Source organism: Gastrolobium bilobum, unplaced genomic scaffold, assembly GCF_033153095.1.
Source record: "Gastrolobium bilobum isolate Gb01-03AN ecotype WA unplaced genomic scaffold, APGP_CSIRO_Gbil_v1 utg372124, whole genome shotgun sequence".
Lineage (NCBI taxonomy): Eukaryota > Viridiplantae > Streptophyta > Magnoliopsida > Fabales > Fabaceae > Gastrolobium > Gastrolobium bilobum.
The window spans coordinates 1-9,739 of NW_026899995.1; the positions used below are offsets into that span (position 1 = coordinate 1).

Genomic DNA, 9,739 nt, shown 5'->3' on the forward strand with positions numbered 1-9,739 from the left:
CCACCGTGCGCCGCCTCAAGATGTACAACACGAGGCCAGTTCGCGACCGCAAGGGAAAGGTTTTGACCAACGAATATCAGTCTAAGGAGCTTCCCAGCACGCGAATCCAACCTGATCGCCGTTGGTTCGGTTAGTTTCAATTTCACAACAAAAAATAAAATAATAATCATGATTCTTCAACTTGAACTTGTGAATTTTATGGTTTTGACAATTTTATTTTATTTTAATTTTTCTGTTTCATGATCTGTAGGGAACACTCGGGTTGTGAATCAGAAAGAGCTTGAGTTCTTCAGAGAAGAGCTGCAGAGCCGCATGTCGAGTAATTACAATGTTATTCTGAAGGAGAAGAAATTGCCACTGTCACTCCTCAACGACCACCAAAAGGTTTATTTATTAAGCTGTTTATTTGTTGCAAGGATTTTGTTTTGTTTGTTAATAGTTATGTGCTTTCTTTTATTATTATTTTTTTTGAAATTTACTAATTTTGTGGATTTTGAATGTAGCAATCAAGGGTTCACCTTCTTGATAGACAGCCTTTTGAGGATGCATTTGGACCTAAGTCTAAAAGAAAGCGCCCCAACCTCTTGGCGGCTGATTATGAGTCCTTAGTTAAGAAAGCTAATGGTTCTCAAGGTAAAACTGCTTCTCTATAATTTAGTACTCCCCGTTTGAAAATTATTGCTGTTGTGTATGAACATTAGTATGATTATTGTCTATCCCCTATGCTAGTTATGGTCTTTGGTATATATAACCCTTCCATAGGTGGTTATTGTGAATGTGGGTAGTTATAGAAACCCATCATGTAATCGTGGTAGGGCCCACTTTGGGTTATAGTATTTTGGCCGACTTCCCTTCCGGGTAAAACCCCATCCGGGTTCTATCAACTCTTTTCCTTGACTATTGATACCCGGATGTATAAACCTGGAACATTAAGCCCCCAAGCTCGGAGTGCAATGTCTATTTTACTTCGAGTTTATAAGTTATTTTACCCCTTATATCTTCTCTTTCTTATACGTCAGCATCCTCATTAAATGCTTCCTACTTAATCCAAATTTGTCATTGTGATTCTCCAAAATGATAACCACACTTTAGAGAATTACACAGGGGTCTATTTATAGACCTACTGAACTAAGCTAACTTCAGAGAGTTAATTGACTATACAATATTAACTCACTGAGTTAGAACTCACTGAGTTAGAATCTATCAGCAACCTGTAGGGAAGATGGAACATGCTGCACAATGAGGGACTTAGCCAGAACTTTTTCCCTGACAAAGAAGACATCTGGCTCCATATGTTTTGTTCGAGTGCAAAACTGGATTATGAGCAAGAGCAATTGTGCTCTGATTATCACATTAGATGACATGGACTTAAACTGGAATTTGGAGCTCTTGCAAAAGAGATTGCAACCACAAAATTTCAGCTGCAACATGGGCTAAGCTTCGATACTCAGTTTCAGCACTTGAATGTGCCACTAGGGATTGCTTCTTAGCCCACCAAGAGATGAGATTGAGCCTAAGAACACACAAGCTCCAGAGGTTGATCTTCTATCATCCGGATCTGAATCCCAATCAGCATCACAAAAGGCCACAAGTGAGAGAGGGTGTTGTGATGAAGGTGGATGAAATACCAGACCATAGGATAAAGTGACATTGAGATACCTCAAAATGCGTTTAACAATTTTCCAATGTTCCTCAAGTGGCTGGGATAAAAATTGACAGACTTTATTCACACTAAAGGAAATTTCAGGTCTTGTTAATGTAGCATATTGCAGTGCTCCAACAATGGACCTGTAAAGCGAGGGATCAGGTACATAGTTAGAGCCAAATTTGCTTAGCTTGCATCCACTAGGCATAGGAGTGGAAATTCCTTTAGCTTCTGCCATTCCAGCTTTGTAAAGAAGATCTCTAATATATTTTGATTGAGATAACAGTATCCTTCCATTGGAGAGATGTTTAACTTCGATCCTAAGAAAGTAGTCCAGATTTCCAAGCTGTTTTAAGGCAAATTTAGAATGCAATTGATCAATTAGAAGTTGTATTAAGTCAGAATTGTTTCTTGTGATGATAATATCATCCACATAAACTAGAATATAGGTGCAGCTGCCATTAGAGCGAAGAATAAAGAGAGAGGGGTCACATTTGCGAGAAATGAAACCAAGATGATGAAAGAGTATCTCCAAAATTTTCCAACCAGGCCTTAGGAGCCTGTTTTAATCCATAAAGAGCCTTGGTGAGCCTGCATACTAGGGTCTTGTCAGTGACTTCAAAACCTGGAGGTTGAGACATATATACTTCTTCCAAGAGATCTCCATTGAGGAAAGCATTATTAACATCAAGTTGTTTTAAAGGCCATCCATGAAACAAAGCCAAGGTGAAGATAGTGCGAATAGTAATAGGCTTTACTACTGGGGAAAATGTTTCATTATAATCCTAGCCATATTGTTGATGAAAACCTTTGGCAACTAGCCTTGCCTTGTATTTATTAATTGTACCATCAGAATTTTCTTTTATCTGGTAATATAGTATGAGTAGGAGAGTGTATTTTAAGAGATTTATAGGGTTGATATCCAGATCCTAATGAAGGTGGAGAAGAAGATAAAGACATAGGAGAGACAGTGGACACAGGTGACTGCACTGTAGTATTTAAGGGTGGGGAGCTAGAGTTAGAAGACTGAGAATGATTGATTTGACTGGATGAGGGAGTAAAACTGGTGTTAGGAGATTTATCAGCAGTAGCAGAAGGTTGAGATGAACTGACTCTATTATATGAGGAATTAGAGTTAGGTGAAATAGAGGATGGTACTGCACTGTCAGAAGAAAAAGGCGATATAGCACTGTCAGAAGAATGAAATGATGTATCATGTATCAAGTTAGGAGCAGAGTCATCGGTATGTCCAGAGAAGGAAACATTTGAATTGGTTCTTATTGCTGCAGTTGGTGACCCTGAGGTAGTGGTCTGAGGAAGTGATGGAGAGAATGTATTAGGAGAAGTAGAAGCTAGTGGGATGATATTGCTTGAGTAAGTGGAATTATTTGGGATGCTTGATGAGGTTGAAGAAAATATGAATGGAAAGGGAAATATGTGTTCATTAAAGAGTACATCTTTAGATATGTAAATTTCTCCATCAAGAGTTTAGGCATTTATAACCTTTGTGACTGGGTGAGTATCCCAGGAAAACACATTCCTGAGATCTGAAATCAAATTTGTGCTTATTGTATGGACGAAGTAGAGGAAAACAAGCACATCCAAATGTGCGAAGGATTTTATAATTAGGAAATGTTTTATAAAGTTCATAGTAGGGAATTTTGAAGTTTAAAGCCGATGTAGGCAGTCTATTTATTAAATAGACAGATGTAAGAAAAGCATGATCCCAGTACTTAAGGGGAAGGAAAACATGTGCAAGAAGAGTCAGTCACATGTCAACAATTTGTCCGTGTTTTCTTTCAACTAACCTATTTTGATGATGAATATGAGGACAAATCAGTCTATGAATTATTCCCAAGTCTGTAAGAAATTTTGTGAAGGGTCTAAATTCACCACCCAGTCAGTTTGGACAGATTTGATGCTGTGTTTAAATTGAGTGGAAACAAAGGAGTGAAACTGTTTGAAGATGCTTAATGATTCTGATTTTTGTTTGAGGGGATAAATCCATGTATACCTTGTTGTAACATCAACAAATGTAATATAATGCATAAAGCCTTGAGATGAAGGAATGGGTGCAGGTCCCCACAAATCACTAAAAATAAGTGCAAAGGGCTCATTATATTATGTGGAAGAAGGAAAATTAGATAAAACTCAATTTTGTAACACCCCAAATTTCTAACAATTTATAAAACAATCTTAAAATAAATAAATTGTCAAAATTCATTTTTTTTACAATTATAATAATAGAAATATTGTGGAAGCTAATCTAAATCTAATTTGGGGAATGTTACCGCCGCACCTGTACAATGGACAGGTGCAAGGCTAAATTTATTACATTAAAATAAAACCAAAGACTAAAGTTTAAATAAAGGAAATATGATGTTATAAATAAAGGAAATATGTCTCATGCATTTATTTAAATCTCATAAAATTTCTAAACTTAGGAACTAGCTAGAAATATCCGAGTCGTGATCCTCACTGCCCACAGCTCGCCCCATCCTTTGCAACATGCTTCACTGAAAATCTGCTCCCCCGTGAAGGATCATTGCAGTTAAACAAACACAAAAGTCAGCAAAAGCTGGTAATCCCAATCAAAATACAATTAATGTAATTAATAACAAATTAAATCAAATATCAAATAGTGTTCAAATCAATTCCTCATTAATCAAATCAAATATCAATATAATAATCAAAATTTCATTATATAATATTTATCTTTATTAAGTTCATTTAATGTATTTGGTAATTATCAACTAACATATTTAGCACAACATTAATCATAATATGATAATATTCACAACTCAATGACATTCTTCATAATCAAATCAAATAACAAATTTCATTATTAATAATGTTTAAGTTCATTATATTTAGTGTTAAGAGAACCATGGTAGACCCGGGAAACCCTGCCAGTCTACCCTGTGACCTGGGAAACCCTGCCAGTCACAAACAAATCACATTGGCCATAATCAATTCACATCTTCCTAGTGTGCACACCTCTTCCCAAAGTTGCTACTAGTATCCTGGGAAACCCTGCCAGACACCACTTTGGGAAGAACAGATATAATCTTTTTTCACATCAGTTTCACATCGGAGGCATAAAGCCCAAAAGTTGTGTTCATCACTTTGGGAGGTACCATCCCAAAGCTATCCTCCCACCATTAATTTATTACAAACACACACAATCACGAAAGATTCAATCATAATTATTTATTCTTTAAGTATTATCATCTCTAAGTGAGTTACTCAAGGGCATTATAATTTTCCAAAGTATCATAATTTTTTCTTTTTGGAAATATTCCATCGGTTCATCGCTTCGCGATTAGTCCGATTCGGGGCGGGTCCAGGATTAAGGCTTTAAACCCCTCCCAAAGGTGGTACTGGGGAGATTCGAACACATGCCCTCACCCCCACCTGCTCAGCTCCCATGCGGCAACTGAGCTACCACCATTTGGTAAAGTATCATAATTCAAACAACTATTATCATAAATTTTTGAATTTATATAACAATTTTATTCAAGGATATAATAATTCTATTCAAGGATATAATAATTCAAATCTTCAACGTTCATCATAGAAAAATCCAAATCCAATCATCGTCATTCAAATAATCTCATCACATCAATTATCATAGTTATTAATAATATAAATATTCAAATTCAATCATTAAAACACATATTTGGAAAGTTTTTCTTAAAGAGTATTATAATTCCATAATTTTCATAATTATTCAATAAGATCTATATATTGCACATACTTATAATTTCTAAAATAATAACATTTTATATCATATATTGCACATAATCATAATTTCTAAAATAAAAGTTTATATCATATATTGCACATAATCATAATTTCTGAAATAATAAAAATTTTCCAAAAATATTCTAATTATCATATGTAGTAATTTAAATTAAAAAAAAAACAAATACCTATATATATAGAAATGTTCATACCAAACTATTAAGAACATCTACGGATTACATATAAGGATTATGCCCAAATTTCATATAATAGAGATAACCTAAAGACTTCATCATAAAGTTGCATAGTTATAATAACATATAATCAAACTATTTTATTAATATAGGGATGGCACACATGATTACAAGAGTGTGGCACAAGGAACTGGTTTCACATTTCATATGCTTCAAATAGTTCATTGTTACTAGAGGCGAAATCTTTTATCATTTAGTTTTGGGTCGCCCTATTTCAATTTTCATAGTGTAATAACATAATATATATATATATATATATATATATATATATATAAAGGAGAGTTCAATGTTGGAAACTTCGCTGATGTGTCACTCCCTGCTTAATTCTGAAAATTGTGTTCACACTACATGTCATATAAAAACTTTCCTTCTTTGGTAAATTGGAAAAAGAATTTCTTTTAAAAATCGATATTTTTTTTTAAATCTGATTGTAGTAAATGAAAGTTCATTTCTAAGATATAATATAAAAACATAGACATAACTATAAAAATCTATTTTCGTGGATAAGTATAAATTATCTAATAATATAATTTGAAATAAGTTAACTAATATTAATAAGGTAAAAATATTTATTCTTTAAAGGAAATAGAGTTATTTCATTTTAAGTGTGAAAGAGACACAACTTAAAAAAATGTATTTAAAATTTAATTTTTTAAAAAATACTTACTTTCTTTTCTATTATTTTCATTGTTTGTGTTTTTTTCTCACTTGAAATAATATAATTCTATGTCATTTAAAAGGACAAACATTAAATCTTACTAATAATTAGATAAAATAAATTAAAGAAATCAAAATAAAGATAAAATAAACTAATTCAGATGATATAATTTGAATTCTGTTAGTTTGATTATGACAGTTTTTGTAAATACACCCTCTGATTGAGTGGCGATACCTCTTGAATTTACGAAGAAAAAAAGACTATTTTATTTACACACAATTTCATTACAAAAATTTTCTGCCATTTTTATAAGTAATAAAATAGAAAAAAACACATTTTTAAATACACATTCTCTCTCGTTCTTTTTTCTTTTATTAGGTATAACGGTGTAAGATAAGGTATACAAAATTCTTTTTTCTTATTCCAAACATTTAAATTTCATTTTAAAATTATTCGAAACAGTTTTTATTAATTAAAAATATTATCAAAGTAGGTGAGTAAGCATGACTTTATAATAAAAACAACTTTCAACCAAAATACTCTGACTCTCAAATATATATTTTTTAATTTTTTCAGCTGAAAAATCTTATTTAAATACATAATAAAAAAATAATAAAAATATTCTGGCTCTTTTCTTGGACTTTTTGTTTTCTTTTTCTTAATAGGAGCTCCAAGGCCCACTAACTTAACTTTGGGGCCCCGGTTTAGAAATATTTTTTATGGTTCAGAATTAGGGGTGTTCATCAACCGATCCAAACCGATTCAAACCGCGGTAACCGAACCGAAAAATCGAAAACCGATTAAACCGAAAACCGAAAAATCAAAAACCGAAAAAAAACCGCAAATTTTAATTGGATTGGATCGGTTTTTGGATGAGTTGATGAAAATCGATCCAATCCAAACCGATCCAATATATTAATTCTCCTCTACCTACTTGGGTCTTTCCTTAATTATAACCAAAAAATTTCTAAACCCAAGACCCATTAACTAAATCCAAGAAAAAATCTAATCACATCTCATCAACAAAATTTTATCTTTGTAGAGCTTCATATCTCATTGTCCAAAAAAAAACTATATTATAGTTTACTAATGTTTTTGTATTTCAAAAAATAATAATTTACAAAGAGAATATATACAAAAGAAGTTATTTGCACAATAATCATGAAATAAATTTTAGGATTTTCTAAAAACCGAAAACCGATCCAATCCAAACCGAAAAAAATTGGATCGGATCGGATCGGATTTGAAAAAAATCCAAACCGAATGGATAATTATATGATCAAACCGAAGGGATTGGATCAGATGATTTTTGCTTCCAAAACCGATCCAATCCAGACCGCGAACACCCCTATTCAGAATCATCGAATAATCTGATGCTCTTTATCATATCATCAATTTTTTTTTCCTTTTTTACCATTGTGATATTTTCTTTTTTTCAATTTTATTTCTCCATTTACACTGGTCCCCACCACTCCACTATAAATAATCTCCCCGGTTTAATCCTTTTCGCAAAAAGAAAAGAAAAGAAAAGTTCCCACCGTTTGTCTCTGGAGAACGAAACCCTAATCCTTAACTGTGTGTATTTGGCGGTACCCCTCTTTCAGTTGGAACAAACCAAGTTGAACGTAACAAACCAAGTTGAACCTCACTACCACTCTCTCTCTCTCTCTCTATATCTCTGTGTTTCTCTCTCTATCTCTGCAATGACGAAGACGAAGGAGAGGAAAGTGAACGTCTCGGGAAAACCGAAGCATTCACTCGACGTGAATCGCAGCAATGACACGAAGAAAGAGTCACGCTCCGCCGCCACCGTGCGCCGCCTCAAGATGTACAACACGAGGCCAGTTCGCGACCGCAAGGGAAAGGTTTTGACCAACGAATATCAGTCTAAGGAGCTTCCCAGCACGCGAATCCAACCTGATCGCCGTTGGTTCGGTTAGTTTCAATTTCACAACAAAAAATAAAATAATAATCATGATTCTTCAACTTGAACTTGTGAATTTTATGGTTTTGACAATTTTATTTTATTTTAATTTTTCGGTTTCATGATCTGTAGGGAACACTCGGGTTGTGAATCAGAAAGAGCTTGAGTTCTTCAGAGAAGAGCTGCAGAGCCGCATGTCGAGTAATTACAATGTTATTCTGAAGGAGAAGAAATTGCCACTGTCACTCCTCAACGACCACCAAAAGGTTTATTTATTAAGCTGTTTATTTGTTGCAAGGATTTTGTTTTGTTTGTTAATAGTTATGTGCTTTCTTTTATTATTATTTTTTTTGAAATTTACTAATTTTGTGGATTTTGAATGTAGCAATCAAGGGTTCACCTTCTTGATAGACAGCCTTTTGAGGATGCATTTGGACCTAAGACTAAAAGAAAGCGCCCCAACCTCTTGGCGGCTGATTATGAGTCCTTAGTTAAGAAAGCTAATGGTTCTCAAGGTAAAACTGCTTCTCTATAATTTAGTACTCCCCGTTTGAAAATTATTGCTGTTGTGTATGAACATTAGTATGATTATTGTCTATCCCCTATGCTAGTTATGGTCTTTGGTATATATAACCCTTCCATAGGTGGTTATTGTGAATGTGGGTAGTTATAGAAACCCATCATGTAATCGTGGTAGGGCCCACTTTGGGTTATAGTATTTTGGCCGACTTCCCTTCCGGGTAAAACCCCATCCGGGTTCTATCAACTCTTTTCCTTGACTATTGATACCCGGATGTATAAACCTGGAACATTAAGCCCCCAAGCTCGGAGTGCAATGTCTATTTTACTTCGAGTTTATAAGTTATTTTACCCCTTATATCTTCTCTTTCTTATACGTCAGCATCCTCATTAAATGCTTCCTACTTAATCCTAATCTTGATTGCCATTTGTCACTTTCTTGTTGCCTTGATTCTCCAAACGGTTGCCCATCTGAAACGTCATATCCTGACAGCCATTATTGTCCTTCGAGATTCGAAAAGCCCGTTACTTTTTCGCTTCTCTTTATTACTACCTACTTTGATTTTCCCATTCACCCCTTTCCTTTTTCTCCTTAAAACCCCCACCTTCCTCTGTCAATTTAAACATTATTTTGATTTTTAATAAAGTTTGTCTTTGTCATGGGTAAAGTATAAAAGCCTGGTAGCTATAACGCATTCCACTTTTTTAAGAATTTTCGTTATATTGTTGTTTAAACGAAGAATGTAAAGAAAGGGAAGAGAGAATTAGCGAATCTAAAAAGACTGAGTTTCAAAATTGTGAAAAATGATAACCACACTTTAGAGAATTACACAGGGGTCTATTTATAGACCTACTGAACTAAGCTAACTTCAGAGAGTTAATTGACTATACAATATTAACTCACAATTAGAAAACTAAGTCAGTTACAATTAGTTACAAGTCAGTTACTTTGTTGTAAGTTGTAACTGATTTTACAGGATATAAACTGAGCTACT

General features: G+C 33.8%; 3 protein-coding genes across 3 annotated transcripts; 2 read left to right on the forward strand and 1 right to left on the reverse strand.

The window, feature by feature from the left end:
* Nucleotides 1-7: 7 nt before the first annotated feature.
* LOC133294790 (nuclear/nucleolar GTPase 2-like) lies at nt 8-653 on the forward strand. The gene is made up of 3 exons (XM_061493540.1): nt 8-129; nt 251-384; nt 504-653. The coding sequence occupies exons 1-3, from the start codon at nt 21-23 to the stop codon at nt 651-653; spliced, it is 393 nt and encodes a 130-aa protein (XP_061349524.1). The 5' UTR covers nt 8-20.
* An 819-nt stretch (nt 654-1,472) lies between these two features.
* Nucleotides 1,473-2,286, reverse strand: LOC133294789 (uncharacterized mitochondrial protein AtMg00810-like). The gene is made up of 2 exons (XM_061493539.1): nt 2,192-2,286; nt 1,473-2,100 (listed from the first exon to the last, which is right to left on the reverse strand). The coding sequence occupies exons 1-2, from the start codon at nt 2,284-2,286 to the stop codon at nt 1,473-1,475; spliced, it is 723 nt and encodes a 240-aa protein (XP_061349523.1).
* Nucleotides 2,287-7,624: 5,338 nt separating this feature from the next.
* Nucleotides 7,625-8,760, forward strand: LOC133294788 (nuclear/nucleolar GTPase 2-like). Its single transcript, XM_061493538.1, has 3 exons — nt 7,625-8,236; nt 8,358-8,491; nt 8,611-8,760. The coding sequence occupies exons 1-3, from the start codon at nt 7,675-7,677 to the stop codon at nt 8,758-8,760; spliced, it is 846 nt and encodes a 281-aa protein (XP_061349522.1). The 5' UTR covers nt 7,625-7,674.
* The last annotated feature ends 979 nt before the right edge of the window (nt 8,761-9,739 follow it).